Source organism: Rhinoderma darwinii, chromosome 1, assembly GCF_050947455.1.
Source record: "Rhinoderma darwinii isolate aRhiDar2 chromosome 1, aRhiDar2.hap1, whole genome shotgun sequence".
Taxonomy (NCBI): Eukaryota; Metazoa; Chordata; class Amphibia; order Anura; family Rhinodermatidae; genus Rhinoderma; species Rhinoderma darwinii.
Window position 1 is genome coordinate 457,801,545 of NC_134687.1, and position 24,367 is coordinate 457,825,911.

Genomic DNA, 24,367 nt, shown 5'->3' on the forward strand with positions numbered 1-24,367 from the left:
ACAGCTGCTCTGTATTCTCTATACAGAGCCACTGTATCGTTCGCTAAGACCTCAATCCGTCAGTCCCGCTGACCTGATGAGTTCAGTGTCAGCGGAGACATGCATGATCCACCTGTAATCTATCACATCTAAGTTATGAACTTATATGTGATACATAACAGGTGGATCTATGAACTTAGATGTGATGGATAACAGGTGGATCGACGCGCAGGACCCGCTCTCACTGAACCAGTCAGTCCCGTGGACCTGATGGGAACAGGATTTAGTGAACGATACAGCTGCTCTGTATAGAGCACACACAGCGGCTGTAACTCAAAAAGTAAAACAAATTTTTAATAACCCATACAGCTACATTGATGGAAAAATAAAAAAGTTATGGCTCTTGGAATGCGGTTACCAAATAAACTGTATTTTTTCTGTGACGTGCTATTATTGTGCAAAAGTAGTAAAACATTTAAGTACTGTACTGTATGTCTGCAATCTAACCAAACCATAGAATAAAGGTAAGACATTATTTATGCCGCATGGTTAATGACCTAAATTTAAAACGCGAAAAATAATTGTGGAAGTGCATTTGTTTTGTTGTTTTTTTTTGTTTTTTTTCAATCCTCCACAAAAATATTTAATAAAAGTTAAACAAAGTTATATGTACCCTAAAATGGTGCTATTGAAAAAGATAACCTGACCAGCAAAAAAAAACCAATCTAATTTGGCTACGTCGATAAAAAAAAATGTAAAATGCAGTGATGACAGAAAAAAAAAAACTTGGCCTAATAACTCCTTCAGAACTATTTCCTACCCACAGTGGTGATCAGTTTGATCAAATTTTTTTTTCTTTTGCTGTTAAGCTGCTGATCTTAAAGCGACACTCCGGCCAAAACGAAACTTTCCCGTGTGTACCATTATGGTATTCCATGTGTCAGTCTCTCACCTGTTAATTTTCTTGCTGCTTCTATCTCTATATATCAGACTGGGCTGGTTACTTAGCAGCAGTATGAATCAGGCTCGGTGGCACTTTCTCTACCTGAGACTATGGAGATCTATGTGTCACCCATCACAGGCTTCAGCAGTTCTTGCACCACACTAGTTTTGCACAGGGGAGGGGGCAGAAAATTCTATTACCGGCTATGGAGATCACTTCTCAGTCATATCACAGGAAGGATTTTACACTAAAAGGTGACTCCTATATTATAAAGCTGGAGGGGATAACACATTATCACACTATTGACAATAGGTGATGAGTACAGCTCCCCTCCTTCCCCCTCCCTGCACATTTATCTCTGCACAAGATACAGAGCATGCCTAGAACACTTTCCCATAGAAGTCAATGAGTACTCGCCAGTCTACAGGTTCCTATGGTCCATGTGGCTGCTGTAAATCATATCTCTGAATGCTGCTCTCATAATCCTGGATAGAAAATAGAATTGAAAAATCTATGATTAGTAAATAAAAACGGATTAGAACAAAATAATGTTTCACTATCTATCTGGTTTTAATTCTTAAAGAAAAAATTTAAGTGGTACATTCACTTTAAAGGGAACCTATCATATTGAACTTGCAGTCTGATCTGCCAGTAGCATGTTATAGTACAGGGGGGAGCAGTTCAGATTGATATATTATGTTGTGGGAAAAGATTTAGTGTAACTTGTATTTTGTTCATTTTAATCCCTGCTTATTCTGGGGTTAGGAGTCCAGTGGGCGGTTCTACTCCGTGATTGATCGCTATCTCTGTATGCATGCTCATACTGGGAAGATGTGAATCAGTGATTAGGACCCCCCACTAGACTACGAAGGCTAGAGTGAACTGAGGTTTACATTACTAAGTTACACCGAATCTTTTACCACAAAACTATAGATCAATCTGCTCCGCTCCTCCTCCTCCTCTATATCATGCTGCCCGCAGATAGGGCACTATGTTCTACATGACGGGTTCACTTTAAGTAGCCCACTATGAATCCATCAATGGCTGTCTGTCAATTTATTATACTGTTCCATTGCTGGTTGCCAACACAGCGATAGGATGATGTTTAGTAGGATGGTAATTTTGTGTTTGTGAACTCATATCAGTGTCATTTTATTTCTATTACATTTTATTTGATATTTCAGAAACATGATCCTCCTATCAGTAGTATTCCTTGCTTGCATTACAAGAAAATGAAGGATAATGAAGAGAAGGAACAGAAACGTGATATTTCTCCAGCTGTTGTTCCATCCGAATCCCCATGTGAAAAAAACTTAGAGCACCATTCAGATGAACCGGATTCCACTGCTACTGGAAATACTGCGACAGATGACAAAGTGCCAGCAGTGGAAGTCACTCAGGGAGCACTGGGTCAAGTAAAGGCTAAAGTGGAAGTTTGCAAAGATGAATCCATTGGTAAGTAGAGCTAGTTAGTTTCAGCAATAAAAGTATTTCTAGCATTGCTTTATATTTATAATATTTCCATTGGAGGTCATGTTCTTTAAACAGACAATCAGATAAGCTCATAAGTCTATCAGGACTTCTGTCTGAAGGGAATACTGTACTTATTACGGAGGGGTCAGAATATTAAACCCCATCCAGACATCCAGTGATCTTGGAGTTGTGTACTATTGATATTCGTATCTTCTTGTATGAACCCAGTATCATGAAGCACCAAGGATCCTATTTTTGTCATAAAATGACATTTACACGGTCTTGTCTATGAAGCTTTAGGGTAAGTGCACACGTATCGCATGGAAAACCTGCAGTGGATTACAGTATAAGCCATGTGGGTGAGATTTGAATAAATCTCCTGTATATGTTGTAGAATTTTTCCGCACAGACGTTGAGCTGTGGTGCAGATTTTAAAATCCTTAGCATGTGCGTTTTTGTTTCGCATTTCAAACCTTTTAATGAGTGCTAAAATCTGCAGCAAAATACGCATGTTAAGCCTACTTGGTTTGCGGATTTGCTGGTAGGCAGATTTGCAAGAGATTTTTCTGTCGCATATGCACAAACCATAAAAATATAACTAATCGTAATACTTTATTCTACTAATATACAGTACTGTGCAAAAGTTTTAGGCAGTTGTGGAAAAATATAGTGCAATGTAAGAATGCTTTCAAAAATAGAAGTGTTTAATAGCATTTTGCTGATTGATAAAAAAAACAAAAAACTAAGTAAGGCCCCATGCACGTGACACTAGATTTCGTCCGAAATTACGGACCCATTAATTTCTATTGACCATGGACAACTTCCAGCATATTTGCGAGAAGGTGTCAGGGTCATAGAAAGATTCCGCAGACCGCGCTCCCATACTTATAAAGTATGGGAGCACGGGTGGAAAATGCAGGTGGCTGGCCGCCAGCGGCCGGCCGTGCCCTTAATCGCAGACCGTAACCACGGGCATGGCCGTGTGCATGAGGCCTGAATGAGCAGGAGAAATCAAATCAGTATTTGGTGTAACCACCATTTGCCTTTAAAACAGCATACATTTTTCTAGATACACTTGCACACAGTTTTTGAAGGAATTCGGCAGGGAGGTTATTCCGCAGGAAGGCTTCCTCAAATCCTTCTGCCTCTTCATGTTATCCCAGACAGACTTGATGTTGAGATCAGGGCTCTGTTGGGGCCATAGCCTCCCTTCCAGGGCTTCTTCTTTGCGCTGAAGATAGTTCTTAACGACATTGGCTGTGTTTTTGGGGTCGTCCTTCTGCAGAATACATTCGGAGCCAATCAGACGCCTTCCTGATAGTATTGCATGATGGATAAGTAACTGCCTGTATTTCACGGCATTGAAGACACCATAAATCCTGACCAAATCCCCAACTCTATTTTCTGAAATGCAGCCCCAGACTTGCAAGGAATCTCCACCATTCTTAACTGTTGCCTGCAGACACTCATTATTTTACCACTCTCCAGCCCTTCGGCGAACAAACTGCCTTCTGTTACAGCCAATTTCAAATTTTGACTTAATATCCCAGAGTCCCTGCTACCATTTTTCTTAGACTCTGTTCCTATGTTTTCGTGCATAGTCGCTTGGTCTTGTTTCCACGTCGAAGGTATGACTTTTTAGCCGCAATTCTTCCATGAAGACCACTTCTGGCCAGCATTCTCCGAATAGTAGATGGGTGTACCTGGGTCCTACTGGTATATGCCAGTTCTGAGCTGATGGCACTGCTGGTCATCTTGCAATTTCGAAGGGAAGTAAGCATGATATGTCTTTTTTTTTTTTCTACTGCACTGCTTCCTTGGCCAACCACGGAGTCTACGGTTCTCGACATTGCCGGTTTCTTTGTGCTTCTTCAAAAGAGCTTGAACAGTACATCTTGAAACTCCAGTATGCTTTGAAGTCTTTCCATGGGAGAGACCCTGCTGATGCAGTATAGCTCCTTTTTGTGTGCTCAGTATTGCCATGGTGGAACTGTGACCTGAAACGGTGTTCCACAACCTCACCTTAGCAGTGTTTGACTGTTCCTCACCCAGTTTTATGCCTCCTACACCGCTATTTCTGGTACAGTTAAAGGGGTTTTAAGGATAGACCATCAGTAGCTGATCAGTCTGGGTCCGACTGCTAGGACCCCCGCCGATCAGCTGTTTTTAAGGGGCCGCAGCACTCGTTCCAGTCACTGCTCGTATTATAAATCGCTGACACAGCAGTAGCGGCGGTTCACAGTATTAAAACTTCCCATTGAAGTGAATGGGAGAAGGCTATAATACTGTGAACCCCTTTAATGACTGTTTCAACCTACATATGAAAATGATTATAATTATCACCTGTTTTCTATAATTGATTGATCATACACCTGACTATAATCCTATAAAATCCATGACTTTGTATAAGTGTACCTAGAAGAATTGATACTGCTTTGAAGGCAAAGGGCGGTCACACTAAATATTGATTTGATTTAGATATCTCTTCTGTTCATTCATTTTGTATTTTGTTGATTGATAAAAAAATACTATTATACTATTAAGGGCCCATTCACATCAGCGCTGGCTTCCGTTCATCTGTTCTGTTCAACCTTTCCGTCCGAGGAACAGATGAACGGAAAGCCAAATGGAAACTATTGCTTCCGTTTGATATACCATTCATTTCAGCAGTATTTTTTTTTCAGTTGCTCTCAGTTTGCTTACATTTTGCTAGGTCTCTGTTAAAAATGGAAACCTAGTGGAATGAAGCCAAACTGAAAGTAACTAAAAGAAAAAAATAAATACTGCTGAATCCCATGAAAGAAATACTGTAGACCATGTTACTGGTTCTAAAAAAAAAAGTTAGGACACTGTATTTATGCATAAGCAATCAAATATTTTTTGTTTACATAAAGGTAATAAAGAAAATTAAGAAAAAGTTCTCCATGAAATAATCTTTCAGTATGCTTTATAATAAAGGAAAAAAAATAAATCTATATTACTTGTTTACACCAGTTAGGATATGTGCACATCACTTCTTGGTCCTACGTTTAGTGTGTATGTCGGGAAGGCTCCTGACTTACACGCTAAACATGACACTAGGGCTTGGTTAGCCTGACATACGCTAAAAGTGTGTCCTTTTGGCCTCTCATAGGCTGGTTTACTTTTTTTTTACATAAGAGCCTTTGGGAAATACATGCCACTGTTGGCATACATTACAGATATAGGTTTAACGTATACATCCTGGTCTTTCATAACGTATATGTTAAACGAATTACCATTATAGTCTATTGGTGACGTATGCGTTACATAAGTGCGTAATAGTGGCATCTATCACCCATACACTAATGGTATTAGTTTAACGTGTATGTAATGAATAAGGTCATGAGATTTCATGACCTATATATACACGTTTAACCTACACCATTAAACTCCATAGTGCAGTATACCACTGTTACGGCACCCTTGGTTTAACGTATACGTCAGAAGCTTTTCTGTTAAACGTAGGCCAAAAATGTGATGTGCACAGTCATGTGCTATTCTTCATGTGTACTTTTTTTTTTTTTTTGGGTTATTCTATTGCATTCAATATTTTTTGACTTTGATTATAAAATAACATTGATGCATTACACTAAAAATATTATTGTGTGTAAAAACACTCATGAATCATTTTGAGCCAGGAGTTACCTCTACCTTTCATCACCTGCTCATTGTTCCCCTCACCAATAATTGACAGCCCACCAGTGTCTACAGACAATAAAAAGGGCAGCATATTCTGATCACAAATCTGCTTTATTGGTGTACTATAAATGCATCCTTCTTTGTTTTCATGTATTTCATAGAACTCGACGATTTCAGAAGCTATTTGGAAAAAAGATTCGATTTTGAACAGGTTACAGTCAAAAAGTTTAGGACGTGGGCAGAAAGAAGACAGTTCAATCGTGAAGTAAAACGCAAGCAAGCAGGATCTGAAAGACCCATTTTACCTGCCAACCAGAAACTTATAACCTTATCTGTTCAGGATGCGCCAACAAAAAAAGGTTGGTTTGTAGAAATGCATTGTCGTGTTATGTATTTTATCATACTTTGTGTCAAATAATTAAAAGTATGCAGCTGCTTATATTTTATTCATTAGTACGTTTTCTAAAAGGGGTTGTGCGTTTTGGGCAATCCCTACTTGTTTGAAGGGTTCCTTGAGAAAAAGCTGATTGCAAAGTGACCCCTGCTGGACCACCCATCAACCAGCTGTAATCTGTGGGGAAACCTGGCAGTTAATTTTAATTTCCCTGCATTGCCACTGGATGGGAAATTGAAAATGGTGCTGCCGGCACAAGGCTGGTGAATATGTGAGAAAGGGAAAAATGGCGGCAATAAAGACCTGTGGTGGCAATCGGTGGGCAAGTCCGAAAGACCAAAACTGTATACAAGCGGTGGAGGGGGGGATCAGACACTCACCGACCAGATCAGTGCTTTCCTTCCTTCATCTCCTAGACACGTGACCAGCAGGAGTACCTCCTCAGTGTTTCATCCTTAACTAAGGGGAAACTGGTGGGAAAAATGTGTTAGGTAGGTTGGACAACGGTACATTTGCAATACGACACCATGCGCCCACCAAGGAGGAGACCACAGGGAGACTGTCAAACCTGTTTCCCATCTTTCTTGCTAAGAAGGGGAAAAAATAAACATAAGAAGATTGATAGACTCTGCTGCATTAGCAGAAATGTCTGCCTTCTACAGACACTTAGGCCTCATGCACACGACCGTAGTGGTGTGCACAGGCCGTGACTTGCGGCTCAGACGGCCGCAGAGTCACCCGTGGCCGCCCGCAAATCACGGGCCGTGCACTCTGCCATGTGCATTAATTTCAACGAGCCTGGACCGCAAGATGCGGCCGTAATAAGACATAATAAGACATGTCCGATCTTTTTGCAGTCTAGGCTCCTGGGCAATGCACGGACCGTGGAAATCACGGTTGTGTGCATTAGTCCATTGAAATTAATGAGGCCGCAATTCACCTGCAGATTTGCGTATGAATTGCGGCTACAAAAATAAGTTTGTGTGCATGGGGCCTAAGCGAAGACTGAATAGCTCACTGTCTGTGGGCAGGGTATATCCTGTAGGAGGAGTCCTATTTTCATTTCTTAGTATCAAGTCTCCTAGTGGCAACAGCATATACCCACGGACTGTATCCCCCAATGAACTGGTTGAGAAAAGGATTTTACAGTGAGACTCCGACATGACTATGTAGTTAATACAAACATCAGGAGGAGACACTACCCCCTTCCATGGCGATATAATTGTGTTCTTGCAGATTGCCTTTTTTTTTTTTTTCCCAAGGCAGGAAACTCGACTGCTGCTTGAAACGTCAGAACTTATTGGCGAAACGACACGCTCAGTTTTATTGGACACCTTTTTTATTTGCTCTAAGGTGCAATACAGAATCTAAGGCTCTCTATATCAGTGCAGTCAAGGCTGCAAAGCAAGACTGGAGAGTCCAGAGTTCAAGTCCGGGAAGTTAATTTCCTAACCAGTATATTACATGTGGTTAGCCTTGACCTCCCTTCCAAGTCCCAAGGATGCCATTCGTGGTCCTGCCTACTCCCTAGCTGGATGCCACTGAGCCAGACTGGGCATGATCCTTGTCTCTAGCAAAGGCCGACCTTCCTAGGTCTCCTTATCCGTAATGGACATCCTGGGCCGTCTAGCTGAACAATTGCTTTTCAGTAGGCTGCCCACCACCTCAGTGTGAAGGCCCCTTTTACAGCCGTCCCTGTACAGGGGTCGGGTCTGTTTCCTTCCACCCTGAACCCGCCATTGTAAACTTTTCTTGACCGGAGAGGTTTGCTCTGACTACCCCATCTTAAAACGGAGAAGACTTATATCAAGGAGAAGTACCCTATCCTAAATCAGGCTTAGATGCTGTACAGTGCTCTAAAATGTCTGTCACATGGGACAGCCCTATCACTGCAGTCCGGAAGACACTTTTGATCGAGGCCTCTCTACCTTCTACTTCACTTTTTAGTTATGAGGGTTTGTCCTTCCGGAATATCCCAACGTTTCTCCTAATTACTCGGCCACAAGTCTCTCATAGCATAGAGACTCCCTGATTGGCGTCTCTCCCTCTACAAACACCTGGATCTTAAGCTTTGCCTATGGTGGACCCACTGGTCTGTCGACTATCCAACGTAACCACTGTCCTCATGGCAGATGCTACCTCCTTCTAATCGCCACAGAATCTTATCTAGAGCTTCCTCAGTTTTTCTTTACAGGTAAATACACTGCAAAGCTACTCTGAATGCAGGGAGACTTTTGGCGCAGTCCATTGCACTTCTAGGGTCGATCTGCCATACTACTTGGTTCAAAGCTTGGCCAGCAAATTCAGCTTCCAAATGTGCTTTCACGGGTCTCCTCTTTCCTGACGTGTCTTCTTGGTCTACAACTGGACAAGATTATCTCTGAGACTACTGGTAGCAAAAGCTCTCACTTACCCCAAAATAGACTGTGAGGCTCAGGGGACAACCTCTGTGTATGATGGTCAGCCCTCACTTAGGTCTGCTTAAGTTGTGGGTAGGCTCCTTTACTTTTGGAAATCTTGGATCATATTCACCTCAGATGTGTGGCTCTACGAAGTAGGCCCTCGGGGCTACAAAATAGAGATGTTTAGGTCTGTTCCTCCTAGCCACTTCTCTGTGTACTTTCTCCTCCGCCAGGACATAATCTCACTCGTTACTCAGGAGAAAGGTTCTCCGGTTTTCTTAACTCCAATCCTTTTGTGGTCTCCCACAAGGACGAGTCTGGCCGCTCCATCCTGGTCCTAAAGCGCCTCAATCATTTTGTCAGGGTCAGATTAAGGCACAGAGGACAGCCATTTAGTTTTTTTCTTTTTACGCTGGATATCTGATCTCCACATCGCAATATGTCCAGACCACCAGTGCTCCCTCAGGCCTTTTCTTCGACCTGGCATTCTTTCCCAAAGGGGCTCAGTTCTACAGTACAGGAAGATTTTGGTCATACCATACTTGTAAGATATCCTGGTAAAGGCACCCTCCTGTGTGACACCGGGTCAAGCTTCAAATTATCTTAGACTCTCTTGCCCTTTTCTCAGTTCATATGTATTTGCTACATTGTCTTACCTCCATGGAAGCATTCCCCTATGTTCAGTGTCACACCCGCTCACTTTATCAGCGGGGGTTCTTTTCTCAAACCTTGGGGCACTCCTTTCACTGTCCTTTCTTCACTGGACTTCTTCTAGAGGAGATATGTCCAATCGCTTTCAGTCTGACCATGCCATCGCCATGATCTACTTGAGCCATCAAGCTCCGCAGTGCTGCCAGTCTGCCAAGTTACTATTGTAGGTTGTAGCCTACTGGACAGCTGACATCCTCAGCAGAAGATGTCTGGACCCAGGCAAGTGGTTGCATTATTCTTTGGCTTGTGTAGTGGACACTCCTGTCGTTTCCCTGGGATAATTTATTCCTATTGTACATATTCCTTCTACTGCCCCCATTCGCTGGGAATTTCATGCTCATCGAAGCAGTGGTCATTCCGTAAACCCTAGTGGCACTGAACTTTCCTCACCGAATGTGGTATGCTCACATTATCTTATTTAACCAACTTTTTCTGGCATCTTTACCAAAAGAGTAGGTTGTCTCAGAGAGGCAATTTTCTGCCAGCTTTATACGGTCAAAGCACAGTCGTGAGATCTCGTTGTCATCCTAACCATGCTGATGGCCTGATGACCTTTCTCATATCCTGTTCTCCGCAGTACCTGGAAGTCTTGTTTTATACTAGTATGAGGAATGTCTCCATCCCTTCCTTTTTTTTTTTTTTTTTTTACTTATTTCCTTGACCCAAGTTTTTCTTATCTTCAGCAGGACTTCGATCTGGGTCTCGGCCTTAGTTTTATCCCTGAGATGTGGATCTTTCTCCAAGTGGTCACTTATCGGCTCCCTTCGTGTTCCATTACTCCTTGGGATCTCAACCTGGTCTTTGAGCCAAGCAATAATTTCATTTTGCATCTCTGCGTAAAATTTTCGTATTGGTCAGTTTTTGATAGTTGTGTCTCCCATCTGACGTGTCTGAATTGGCATTTTTCTACCTTACGTTTTCTGTTCAGTTCCCTTCTTCCCATTGTAAGGGATGCTCTCTACTCCTTCTGGATGTGGTCATAGCTCATGGGAACAGTCTATCTCAAACTGTCTCCTTCCGCTAGTCAGACTCTCCTTATTTTACTGGACAGCATTCAAGACTATTGCACTAAAGGCAAAGCCTTTCCAACTAACAGCTCATTCCTCCGGTCCTGTTAAAGCCTCTTGGGCTGATGTGTTATTGTGCCTCTGCTCTACAGGTGCATAGTGCCGCCACCTTGTCTCTCTCCGCACCTGACTGCTTTATACGTCCCACACTTTTGGATGTTTAAATGTTTGTCCAGGTCGCTAGGTTCTGCATGCAGCGGTGAATTAGGCGACTGGTTGTACAATGTTTTGTTATTTTATTCCCTCTCCCAAGAACTGCATTAGGACGTCCCATGTTCTTCTTTGTCCCCCAATGACACAAGCGAGAAAAGAGGATTTTTTTTAAGTACTCACCGTAAAATTCTTCTCTTATCAAGTTCATTGGGGGATACAGAAGACTCTGGGTATAGACAGATGTCACTAGAAGTGATGCTAAGCATTAAGTGTTAGCTCCTTCTACAAAGGCTATACCCCTCCTGCAAGACACTGAGCTTATCAGTTTGTACAAAACCAGTAGGAGCAACTAGGAGAAGCCAACAAGCCGTAAGGTTATGCAAATCGAGGAAGTAGCAGATGTTGCTAAGAACTTCAAATTATAAAATTTTCAAGCACCTAGCTCCATCATGTGGGAGGGGCATAAAAGCCAGATTGACAGCAAAGTTGTTGTTTTTTAGCCAGATGAAACCTCAAAAATCTGATCAAGTGGTGTGTGATGATTGGCACGTCTCGCAAACTGAGATTGACAGAATCCTTGAACTCTGAGACCTTAGTTTATCGCACCGCCAGATCACTACACGCCTAGGCCGAGATATCCGCACTGTTCAACATTGCGTGTCCTAACCTGGAGGTTAGGAGAACGACAACGAACTGGACTGACCGCAAGAGGTGTGCAGATGCGAACTTCTGCACGGATGGATCATCTGAAGGCATTTGCACTACATTGGTCTACAAGACAGACGTCCAGCTACAGGTGCTCAATTAACCACACACCACCGCTGTTGAAGGCTATCTTGGTGCACAGCAAGGCAGCAATGGAGGCCTATCCTCTTCAGTGATGAGTCCCGCTTTTGTCTTGGATGCAATAATAGCTGGAGATAGGTCTGGAGACCACGTGGGCAACACCATGAAGAGGCCTTCGCAAGGGAACGGCACACCAGTCCTACTCCTGGGATTAAGGTGTGGGGTGGCATAATGTATGGTAGCCGGATGCCTCTAGTCTTCATTACAGATACACTAATATCTTGGCCTTACACTGATTTGGTTGTGGAACCAGTGGTACGGCCATTTCTGCAAAGTATCCCAGAAGTTGTTTTTCAACAGGAAAACGCCAGGCCGCATGTTGCTTGTGCTACTGTGAGCAATCTGTGTGGTCTAAATGTTCTACCATGGCCTGCAGCATCTCCAGACTTGTCTCCCATCAAGCACATCTGGGACATCATTGGTCGGCAATTGCATAGGGAGCTGACCGCAGCCAATGTTGATGATTTGCATTCCCAAGTGCATTCAGCGTTGCATAACATTCCTCAGACAACTATTCATAACCTCATTGCTAGCATGCCAAGGCGTGTAATTGTGTGTATTTCTGCGTGTAGTGCTCATACTCGATACTGAATAATTCAAGATGTTTGGAATATTTTGTTTCCATTTTTTTGATCATTTGCATATCATTAATATGTCTCGAACCTGTGATTTTCCACAAATCAAAAACTTTTCCTTCTTGGTGTTGCAATTTCAATGTTGAAGAGTGTATATTCTTAAAAACGTTATGAAAACTGTTTTTTATTGCTTTTTTTTTATTTTTTAAGTACCACGAGGGGACTTGAACATGCGAGTGTTGCACAATACACTGCAATAGTTATGTATTGTGAATTTTGCGTCCTCCTATTAAGCCCTCCATAGGAGGCTCTGCCCAACATTCATGTTGTACGGTGCTGTAATATGTCACCTATAGAAGGCTTCAAGGCTCTACTGTACCTTCATATATCTCCAAATTCTTTAGAGCATTTTCCTGTCTGATTCTAAATAAAACTATTGTTGCATGCTTCAGTATTTCGGCGGTATTATTTCCTAAAAGCACTGCTTCTAGGGGATATCTTTGTAATCTTTGTAATATATAGCCTTATAGAGGCGCCAAATGACTGCATCTGTCTGAGTGATTTACTGCAACTTGGAACAGGGCCACAGGGGCTTTGTGTACATGACGCTTGAGGCAGTGGTAATTTTTTCAACTGTTTACCCCTTAATGGCCGGCCTATTTTAGACCTTAATGACCAAGCCATTTTTTACGTTTTTTCCATCGTCGCAGTCCAAGAGCTATAACTTTTTTTTATTTTTGCGTCCACATAGTTGTATAAGCTTTTTTTTTTTTGCGGGACAAGTTGTCTTTTTTTAATGGCACGGTACCATTTATTAATTACGTTTTCAATTAACTTTTTTTGGGGAGGTAATGGAAAAAAACAACAAATTTCACCGTTTTTTGCGTCTTAGATTTACGCCGTTTACGGTGTGGTATGAATAACATAATGACTTAATTCAGTTGGTCATTACGATTGTGGTGATACCAAATTTTATATAGATTTTGTATGTTTTACTACTTTTACACAGTAAAAACACTTTTTTTTTTTTTATTTATTTTTTTGTCGCCATGTTTTAAGAGAAATTATATCACTGCCTATATGAAGGTTGACCACACAGAGGGGGGAGCAATTGGGGGTACTAATGAGGGCACCACACACTGCTGAGACGATAGATCCCCCTAGCTGTGTTATATTATAAACACCTGGTCAATCCGTGCCAATAAAACGTGTCCCTACGCGTTTCCGCACCGCTAATATTCAGGGTGCATCATCAGGGGTCACACTGATGTAGATTTAACACATCTATATTATGGCTGGGAGACACCTATTGCGTGTCTCATCACATTCACCCGGCTCGTGCACGACACTAGTCAGCTGCTCCCCCCCTCTGTGTGGTCAACCGTGCTTACACCTCTATCAGTAGCTTTGGATATCTAGCCCTATTTTAGTATGGTTTTCCTATAATAAAAATCTAATTTTAATCGTTTTATATAGGCAGTGATATAATTTCAATTAATCAAGTGAACGGATATTTTCTTATATATTGATGCAACAATTGTTGTCATGTTTTAAGAGCCATAATTTTTTATTTTTTTCGCCGATGCAGCTGTATGAGGCTTGTTTTTTACGGGATGACTTCTAGTTTTTGTTGGTACCATTTTGGAGTACATTCGACTTTTTGATCACTTTTTATCACATTTTTGATGCGGCGATACCAAATATGTGTAATGTTTTAATTTTTTCATATTAAAGTATTTTATAAGGGAAAAAGTGGATTTTTCATTTGGGATTTTTATTTACTTTTTGATAACTTTATTTTTAGTCTCACTAGGGGACTTCACTATGCGATCTTCTTCTGATACTTCTGTATTGCAGTGTATTATTGCCTGTCAGTGTGAAAGTGCATCCACTACAGGCAGACCTGGGGGCCTTTGTTAGGCCCCTGGCTGCCATAGAAGCCATCGGCACCCCGCGATTACAATTGGATGCGGCGCTCGCTATTGAGTGACACATCTAAGGGGTTAAACGGGTGAGATCGATGTTGAAATCGATCCTGTCGGTTAGAGCAGGTGCCTGACTGTCTTTAGACCGATCTACACCCGCTTTAGCAGGCATAGGACGCCCGTGCCGGGCTTATGACACAGCGCCGTTAAGGGGTTAAAAAGACACAGCATTTGCAAAATGCGTAGTTGATGGACTTTACTATTCCACTGGATCATGCTTTTGATTTTTACTTCTCTTTAATAAATGTTTTTCATGTATGTACGAATGAGGGATTTTTTAAAATTTTTTTTTTAATGGATTGTATACTTTCTGTACATGACTATTAATCCACTTAGACATCGGTGGTATTTTCAACTATTATATATGAGTAAATCTGCATGTACGTTGTGATATTCTTGGGTTCCACACTTTTTTTTTTTTTTTTTTGTGTTCACTAACTTTATTAGGCGGGATTCACACGACAGGGTTTCCCGGCCGGGTGCCGGCCGTTCATAAATCGGCCGGCACCCGGCTGCATTAGGAATAATAGACCCCTAATGGGGCTATTCACACGACCGATTTTTTTGACGGCCGGGAAAACCGGCCGTCAAAAAATAGGACATGCTCTATTTTCGGCCGGGTGCCCGGCCGCCCGGCTCCCATAGAAGTCTATGGGGCCGGGTAACACCCGGCCATCACCGGAATGTGTCCCGAGTGATGGCCGGGTCTACCGTCGCTCGCGCACTCTCTCTCCTCCTCCTCACAGTGCAGAGTGCATGTGAGGATGAGAAGGAGGGTCTTTTATTGCTCGCTGTAGGAGTCGGAATCCCCAATCCCCGGCCGGGGATTGGGGATTCCGCTACAGGAGAAGTGCGTGACTACACTGTCCAGATATGGACACAGCGAAGTCACTCACTTCTGCAGCCGAATCCCCGACTCTATGGCCGGGGATGCCGCTACAGGAGAAGTGAGTGACTACACTGTCCATATATGGACACAGCGAAGTCACGCACTTCTGCAGCGGAATCCCCAACTCTATGGCCGGGGATGCCGCTACAGGAGAAGTGCATGACTACACTGTCCATATATGGACACAGCGAAGTCACACACTTCTGCAGCGGAATCCCCAACTCTATGGCCGGGGATGCCGCTACAGGAGAAGTGCATGACTACACTGTCCATATATGGACACAGCGAAGTCACGCACTTCTGCAGCGAAATCCCCGACTCTATGGCCGGGGATGCCGCTACAGGAGAAGTGAGTGACTACACTGTCCATATATGGACACAGCGAAGTCACGCACTTCTGCAGCGGAATCCCCGACTCTATGGCCGGGGATGCCGCTACAGGAGAAGTGCATGACTACACTGTCCATATATGGACACAGCAAAGTCACGTACTTCTGCAGCGGAATCCCCGACTCTATGGCCGGGGAAGCCGCTACAGGAGAAGTGCATGACTACACTGTCCATATATGGACACAGCAAAGTCACATACTTCTGCAGCGGAATCCCCAACTCTATGGCCGGGGATTCCGCTACAGGAGAAGTGAGTGACTACACTGTCCATATATGGACACAGTGACGTCACTCACTTCTGAAGCGGAATTCCCAACTCTATGGCCGGGGATTCCGCTACAGGAGAAGTGAGTGACTACACTGTCCATATATGGACACAGTGACGTCACTCACTTCTGAAGCGGAATTCCCGACCTGTGGCAGGGAATTCCTCTTCAGGAGAAGTCAGTGACTACACTGTCCATATATGGACATTGAAGTCAGTGACTTCTCCTGGAAGGGGGGGGGATGGGTGTAACCTACAGGGGGCTGTGTGGGATCACCTACAGGGGACTTGGTGGCATCACCTACAGGGGACTTGGTGGCATCACCTACAGGGGGCTGGGTGGCATCACCTACAGGGGGCTGGGGGGCATCACCTACAGGGGGCAGGGTGGCATCACCTACAGGGGGCAGGGTGGCATCACCTACAGGGGGCAGGGTGGGTGGCATCACCTACAGGGGGCTGGTGGGTGGCATTACCTACAGGGGGCTGGGTGGCATTACCTACAGGGGGCTGTGTGGCATCACCAACAGGGGGCTGGGTGGCATTACCTACCAGGGGGGCTGTGGCATTATCTACAAAGGGCTGTGTGTGGCAACAAATTTAAATGAAATTCATCCAATTTTAAAACGGACAGGGAAAAAAACGGATGCAAATCGGGTCCAAATCGGCCGGTAAAAACGGCAACTCGGCCCGGAACGGAATCGGAACGGATGCAAATCGGATGCAAACCGGCCGGGAAAATCGGCCAAAAACGGCCGATTTTCCCGGCCGGCACTCGGACCCTGTCGTGTGAATGAGGCCTTAGAAATCAATTGTTAACACAAACATTTGGTTAAGATGTGATATGTCTCAATATTTTTATCTTTTACACTTGTTTATGTGAAGGTGTTTTGTTTTTGTGTACTGTGTGCCCGGTTACCTATATTGGGAGTAGTAGTAGCTGTTATATTTTATTTATTTAAAATGTTTAACACTGGTTTTATCTGACAGAATTTGTTATTAATCCAAATGGGAAGTCGGAAGTTTGCATCCTCCATGAATATATGCAGAGAGTCTTGAAAGTTCGTCCTGTTTACAATTTTTTTGAATGTGGTAAGGAAACCCCGCATCTCTGTGTATGTGAATATGCAATTGCAGCAGATGAGCACATCATATATGGGTATTGCATTCAAATGTAGGACTTTCTGGCAAGTCTGATTTCGATATTTGGTCATAAAATCTTTGCATGAACAATAGCAGGTAAATGGTGGCAAGCCTAAGGCATAACTAGTCTGCTGGAGTTCAGGGTTTTGAATTGTAATGTTGAATCCAAAGACCATGACGTTCCAACAGAGTGATGTGCATTTCATGTTTCGAGCTTAGTTACAGTTTTCCAATGAAGTGTGGGTTAATGTCAGTGAATTGAAGATGTTAAATCGGTTAATTAAAAAATATATATATATATGTATGTGACCTAAAGCTATTCTAGTAGTGAGAGATTTTAGTTCAGGAATTAAATTAGTCCGATCAGGTTTCTGTTTTTATTTTCAAATCACCCTTGGGCCCTGTTTACACCGTTTTTTTGCAGGCAGAAAAAAATCTTCCATGCCTCGATCTTCCATTGAAATCAATAGATTTCAGACTTTTTATGGCTCGGATTCCAACGTGGTTTCCGTGTCAAAATCCATGCCATAAAACTCAGTATGAAATGACCCTTAGGTCTCTGTCACACGGCAGTATTTTGTATTTTTGTAAGCCAAAGCTAGGATTGGAACTATACAGAGAAAATCATTTGTTCATCTTCCGGTTTTAGACCCACTCCTGGTTTTGGCTTACAAATACTGAAGCAAAATAAATTCCACAAGGGTTTTCTCCGTTTCAATATTTTATTAACACTATCATAAGTATCGTTTTATCTTCACTCATGGTTTCTTGTTATGTAGAGAACCCAAGTGAACCTTTTGGAGCATCTGTGATCATTGATGGAGTTACCTATGGTACTGGAACTGCCAGCAGCAAAAAACTGGCCAAGAATAAAGCTGGTAATATATTTGTAGTTAATTTCTTTGTATCATGATTTGCACTTTTGGAAGCATTAACATTTATTTCTTCGTTTTGACTCTTTTTATACTAGCCCGATCTACACTGGAAATCCTCATTCCGGACTTTATAAAACAGACCTCTGATGAAAAGCCCAAAGACAGCGATGAGCTGGAGGTGAGACTTGTATCCTGAAAAAAACAAAGCTTTTCTAATTCTGACCCTTGTCCAGCAGGCTGTAATAATTGGGATGCAACGTATTGTTCCCCTGCTTGTTCATAGACACTGTAAATAAGTTTTGTTAGTCTTGTAATCGCTGAAATTATTTCTCCTGATATCTGTTTTTTTTGTTAGTATTTCAACCATATAAGTATTGAAGATTCACGAGTGTATGAGCTGACCAATAAAGCTGGACTACTGTCACCTTATCAAATTCTTCACGAGTGCCTTAAGAGGTTTGTATTTTTAAAGTGGCTCTGTCATCCGTTTCTAAAGCGTATCCACATGAATAAGATGATCATAGTATTGAAATTCAGCACCCACAGCAAAATGGTTTTGTTGTATTTTACTCTTTTAGAAATCATGGAATGGGTGACACATCAATAAAGTTTGAAGTAATTCCTGGAAAGAACCAGAAGAGTGAATACGTGATGACGTGTGGAAAACATACTGTGAGGGGCTGGTGTGAGTATTCTCAGTTTTTGATCTTTACCTCTTATCTGACAGAATGAGTTCCAGCTTTTTACTCCCATCATAGAGGCAGTATTCATCTAACATGGCTATGGCATTTCCAGGTGGAGGGATTGTCATGCTACAAGCTGCTTTCTTGCATGCGCAGACACAGTTGTCTACTGCTGCAGCACGTTTTTCACTGTAGGGGATTTGGCTTTTTGTATGTTCGTATTTCGATTTAAAGGGCTTGTATCCACACAAGAAACGCTTTCTATATTGAAGCCAGACCAGCGATCAGCTGATTGCCATAGACAAAAAAGGCCATACTTACAAATGGACACAGACAGGTCAGAAACGCTGATGGAGAGTGAGCAGGTGCTTTAAATAATAATAGCCACTCCCACTAGTCTTTAGGGGAGTGGCGTGTGGTGCATGGTCCCCTCAAGACTTGTGGGAGTGGCTACTATTATTTAAAGCACCTGCTCACTCTCCTTCATCAGCGTTTCTGACCTGTCTGTGTCCATTTATAAGTATGGCCTTTTTTCGGTGTTTTTTTGTTATATGTCCCCTTGTTTTTTTCTGTTTCATTGCCATAGTGACTGCCTTCTAACCCTTCCTAAACAAGCTTCTCTTCCTTGTAGGCAAAAATAAAAGGGTTGGAAAACAGTTGGCATCACAAAAAATTCTTCAGCTCCTTCATCCCCATGTGAAAAACTGGGGATCGCTTCTACGTATGTATGGAAGGGAGAGCACCAAAATGGTGAAACAGGTGAGTCTTCATATTTTCCCTTCGGTGTGTTATGGGTGTCTCTTGCGTGGTTTACAATGTTTTAGTTGGAATGTTTTTCTGCTTCAGGACTTTGAATGTATTATTTCCTTTATTATTAATTCAACTACTATGGTGGTAACTTCTTTCAGATTTCCTGAATTTACATAAGTTCTTCCGGTCTATGAAAACAACTGTTCTTATTTACAGGGAATCCATATTCTATCCTGCTAGGGTTGAAGGACACCTTATTTGTCAGTTTATTAATGGCTGTTTTGTATTTGTCTTGTGCCAGGAAACCTCAGATAAAAGTGTAATAGAACTTCATCAGTATGCCAAAAAGAACAAGCCAAATCTTCATATTCTAAATAAGTTGCAGGAAGAAATGAACAAGCTGGCACACGAAAGGGTGAGTGATAATTTAGTCTGCTTAGATGTCAATTATCATTAGATTATGTTTTCAGGCAGAAGATCAAAGTGTGCACCTACCACTGAAAGGGGATTTAAATTTCCCATATATTGGGTTGTAGTAATGTCCACTGTTCAAAGGGGTTTTGTCATCAGAAGTGATTTGCATATCCTAGCGATATCCGATCCTTAGAATAAAGGGGCCACAGTCCTGGTTTACTGATGTGGCCCCTTCATTGTTTTTCCTTGCACAGTGATTCTCCCGGCCACCAGCGGTCTGTCCAATTCACAGCATCCTTACTTCCGAATAGGTAAGGGTGCCCAGGCGGTGATGTCTGTGCACAGGAGGTACATGGAACAATCTCATCCAGATAGGCCCGAACTGGCAGGATGGTGGGAGTGCACTTTGTACCAGGCAAAGCTGGCCTGCTTCCAGAGTCTGCATAGTACTCGCGGGTTAGTATAAAAAAAACGTATGTTCGAGAAGGCAAGCAGAACTCTAGTTCAGGATGAACAGTGTTTTTAACGTCTATAACCATCTCATACAAAAGTCTACTCTTCGGGATATATGTTAATGATTGATTAAAATGGCAAAGTAAACTAGATCGATCTTTATGCTCATTCACACTTGGTTGCCAACAATGGTACACACAATCATGGATTCTTCTGTTTTGCCAAAAAAAATCAGTCTGTAGTATATACAGGTTATGATGATTTTGTTTGTTTAAATTTTGTTATTTTTTTCTCCTCCAATAGGAAGAGACCCGGAAAAAGCCTAAGATGACGATTGTTGAATCTGCCCAGCCCGGCAATGAACCCCTGTGTACAGTGGACGTTTGACCTGTGCACTAAAGGGAGCAATAAGAGAACTTACTTTGACAAACGTTTCATCTGGTATAGAAGGTGATTCATAAACAGGGCTGCTTCCTTATGCATTGTCTTTTTTGTTTTTGTTTTTCCAACTGGACAAGAAATAGACATATTACCTCCTTTTATGAAGCTTGCTGTTTTTGTTTTCATTTTCTTTTTAGCTGATGTGAAAAACCTGGGCTGAGGTGTACAAATGTAAAAGGCAAAAAAACCTTTACACTTAGGACATCAAGCACTTTTGCTCCTAGGGTAATGCCCATCTCTGTATGTAGAAAAGACAACTATGTATAGTTCTCATTTTGTGACGTCCAAAACTAAAATATTTAGTTCACTGAATAGCTGATAGATGAGACCCTTACAGAACTTGGTGTACACAATGTTTTGCAGTGATGTTTTGCCTACTGATCTCTGTCTAGCTCACCATACTTATTTATGACTTAGGCTTTGTAACATAAGGTCTAACACATTTCAAATCAAGATGTGTGGGAACGCTTTACACTTTGGTAGCCACTGCAATATGATCCATTGTGGTTACTGGCCTGTGGGCACAGACCATGTGGAATATAATAATCTAGGCACGATCATTTAGGTATTTACTCCGATTGGTATTTACCATGATTGAGCTATGAAGGACCCACAGCACAATAGTAAAGTATTTTTTTCTTTTGCACACATCTCAGCTGCTTATGCTGTAGACTAAGTCTCGGTCACATCAGTTGCTCTGCGTCCATAACCTGGATGTACTGCGTGTTCATTTCCTTGCAAGTTCAGAGCAATCAACTGCTGTAATTCATCTCTTGTATAATAGACGTTGTACTTTAAAAGATGTCTTGTAAGCACAGCCTGTATGCAAACTGAATGAATGTTGTTGTCCTATGCCCTTTAATAGCTGCATCAGTCTGCAATGCAAATACTACTTGTAAGTGTGATCCACATTGTATGCAGCGTACGAAGCCTGTGTGGTCACACTTGCCTTCTATCTTGGAGGTCACATGAGCAGGAAGTTACAGGGGGTGCTCAAGCTTATTTACTACAATGAATATTTAAGCACACAAAGGGTGGCTTTAAAGATTTATATGGCTTTTTCATAATTTCTGTAGGACATCAGTCAAAAGGTTGTTACCAAGTAATAGTTGAAGTATTAACTGTAAGACAAACTTCCTTGCATTCGATGAATTTTCTACTTTTTAGTTAACTGTATTCCTAGTGAATTAGTGCAGGCTGTTATAGGTAATACGTTATGATGTTCTTACTAGATCTGACGAATGGTCAATAATTGTATGTAGGATCCGATCAATGTTACAAATATGAATGTTGGTAAGCTTTGAATGTGTAGAAGTTCTTCACCTTAATCTATATTGCCTGTCTTGTAAAGCCTTATATGTACCAAAGGCAATGACGTTCTGTCTGCTACCACCACGTGGGCTCCTTTACACGTTTTATCCTCACGATGCTGTTTAGTTCAAATAGACACACATTTTATTTATTTATTTTCTCCATTAAAAGCCAAGTGAATGTGGCCAAAATGTGTGGGTGTTTTGTTTGTCAACCCCGTGCCCCCACTTCACCCCTCCTCTCTTCCACAACTTTTTTCTTCTTTTTTTTTTTTGCTATCTTCACATCCTGTGCAGCTTCTCAAACCCTTGTTTGCTCTTGTAGTGACACCTGTTTATTTAGGCAATAACAAAACAACCACTTTATATGCAATATAGTGATAAAACCCATCTGGGCGCTCACTTTTATATAATAGAACATTCTTCCACATTGACACCAGTCTGTTTTCTTTAAAACTGAATGTCTGGGGGCTCTGTCAGAATCCTACTATTATGTGTTCCATGAGTAGCTGAAATAAAGGTATACTTGTTCAGATTAATATCTTTTTATATCCTAGATTGTATATTCTCAGTAAGAACTTAGTACTTGTCTGTGATGGTTTCATGATTCGGTAGTAATACATCATACATGATATTTAACACAGAACAAAAACATCTTGTAAATATAGCAAAATAAGTGCCCCTTCAGTTGTGCATGCATTCAGGTGAAGATACCCGTAAGTGCTGATGTCTGGCAGATACAGAGATTTGACTAATAGAGCAGCATATATAAGACTTTACACTATGTTTTGTCACTACAGCAGACCTGTGTGTCTGTATACCCCAAAAAAAGTGTCCAACTGTATACTATAACGTACCTATAAATTTCTAATGTGCCGATGTGTGCCAAAACAGTGTTCTTTTACTGTCTACTTTTTGTTCGTTATTTTTCTTGACTGTAGTATCACTACTACACTTTTCAGAAATGCAAAAACCGTGTATATTAAGGTATATGTTAGGGTTCAATGGAAGTCAATGGAGACATATAGGCATACAGAAAGCACTGTCTAGGCATACCTCCACCACACCAATGGGTAAGATATTGTTTGTATATCTTTATTCTTGGACGTATTTCTACCTTTTATGAGCATTACTTGCTCCCCATATACCCTTATACTCACAGGTGTTTTCACCTTATACCTCCTTTTTATTTTGATTTACCTCTATCCTTTTTTGAATGCAGTTACCACTTTGCATTGTTACGAACCCTTTTTTGGACAATACACTGGTTTTACATGCACGCTGTGTATTCATTTCACTAATATCTATCCATTGCATTGATTTTACATATGTGATTGCATATTCATGCCCTCACTAAAGTGTTGTTTAACCCCTTCCCGACATCCGCCGTATATATACGGCGCTGCCGGGAAGGTGTTCCCGCAAAGCGCCGTATAGGTACTGCGCAGTGATGGGGCGGGCTCAGAAGCAGAGCCGGCACCATCACCGCGGGGTGACAGCTGTATTATACAGCTGGCACCCTCCTGTAACTGCCAGGACCGGAGCTATTCTCCGATCCGGCAGATTAACCCCTCAGATGCTGCGCTCAATATTGCGCAGCATCTGATAGGTTTTCACCCGACCGGCAACCCAGTGACGCAATCGCTGGGTTGCTGTGGCAATCGGACGCCAGAAAATGGCGTCCGAGTCTGCCTTGTACGGGAGCCGATGAGGACTGACGTATGTAGTGCAGTGTATTAGAGTAGCGATCGGGGCATCAGGCCCTCATGTCCCCTAGTGGGACAAGTCAAAAAAGTTAAAAAAAGATAATAAAAACACACACATTTCAAATAAAAATAAAGCTAAACTGACTTTTTTCCCATAGTAAGTCTTTTATGATGGGAAAAAACGTAAAAATTAAAAAAAACTATACATAATTGGTATCGCCGCATCCGTAACGACCCAAACGACAAAATTATTATGTAAATTATCCCGCACGGTGAACGCCGTAAAAAAAACAAACATGAAAAACAGCGCCAGAATCTTTGTTTTTAGGTCACATCTCCTTCCAAAAAATGCTATAAAAAGTGATAAAGTCACATTTACTCCAATAGTACTAATAAAAACGACAATCCGTCCCGCAAAAAATAATCCCTGACACTGCTTTGTGCACGCAAAAATAATAAAGTTATGGGTCTTAGAATATGGCGACACAGAAAACAAATGATTTTATAATAAAAGTGATTTTATTGTGCAAAAGCTGCAATACATAAAAAAAACTATAAAAATTTGGTATCGCCGTAATCGTATCGACCCGCAGAATAAAGCTAACATGTAATTTAGGGCACACTGTGGATGCCGAAAAAAAAACAATAAAAAACTATTCCAGAATTGCTTGTTTTTGGTAATTTCATTTAGCAAAAAATGAAATAAAAAGTGATCAAAAAGTCGTATGTGTTCTAAAATGGTACCAATAAAATCTACAGCCCGTCTCGCAAAAAACAAGCCCGCACACAGCTACATCTACCGAAAAATAAAAAAGTTATGGCACTAGTAATGCGGTGATGAAAAACATCTCAATGCGCAG

The 24,367-nt window shown here is 41.8% G+C and overlaps 1 protein-coding gene across 2 annotated transcripts in view; it reads left to right on the forward strand.

Annotated features, from left to right (window-relative positions):
* DGCR8 (DGCR8 microprocessor complex subunit) overlaps positions 1 to 22,340 on the forward strand; it is a 45,790-nt gene extending 23,450 nt beyond the window's left edge. Inside the window, exons 5-14 of one of the 2 annotated variants that reach the window (XM_075832552.1) lie at positions 2,107 to 2,377; positions 6,217 to 6,414; positions 16,723 to 16,824; positions 17,655 to 17,753; positions 17,846 to 17,928; positions 18,106 to 18,206; positions 18,329 to 18,435; positions 19,065 to 19,192; positions 19,485 to 19,598; positions 20,354 to 22,340. In XM_075832552.1, the coding sequence (XP_075688667.1) occupies positions 2,107 to 2,377; positions 6,217 to 6,414; positions 16,723 to 16,824; positions 17,655 to 17,753; positions 17,846 to 17,928; positions 18,106 to 18,206; positions 18,329 to 18,435; positions 19,065 to 19,192; positions 19,485 to 19,598; positions 20,354 to 20,437 (1,287 nt within the window). In that variant the 3' untranslated portion in view covers positions 20,438 to 22,340. Of the gene's footprint in view, positions 1 to 2,106; positions 2,378 to 6,216; positions 6,415 to 16,722; positions 16,825 to 17,654; positions 17,754 to 17,845; positions 17,929 to 18,105; positions 18,207 to 18,328; positions 18,436 to 19,064; positions 19,193 to 19,484; positions 19,599 to 19,851; positions 19,999 to 20,353 lie in introns of those variants that run through there. The other variant, XM_075832561.1, reaches the window with a different exon arrangement.
* The last annotated feature ends 2,027 nt before the right edge of the window (positions 22,341 to 24,367 follow it).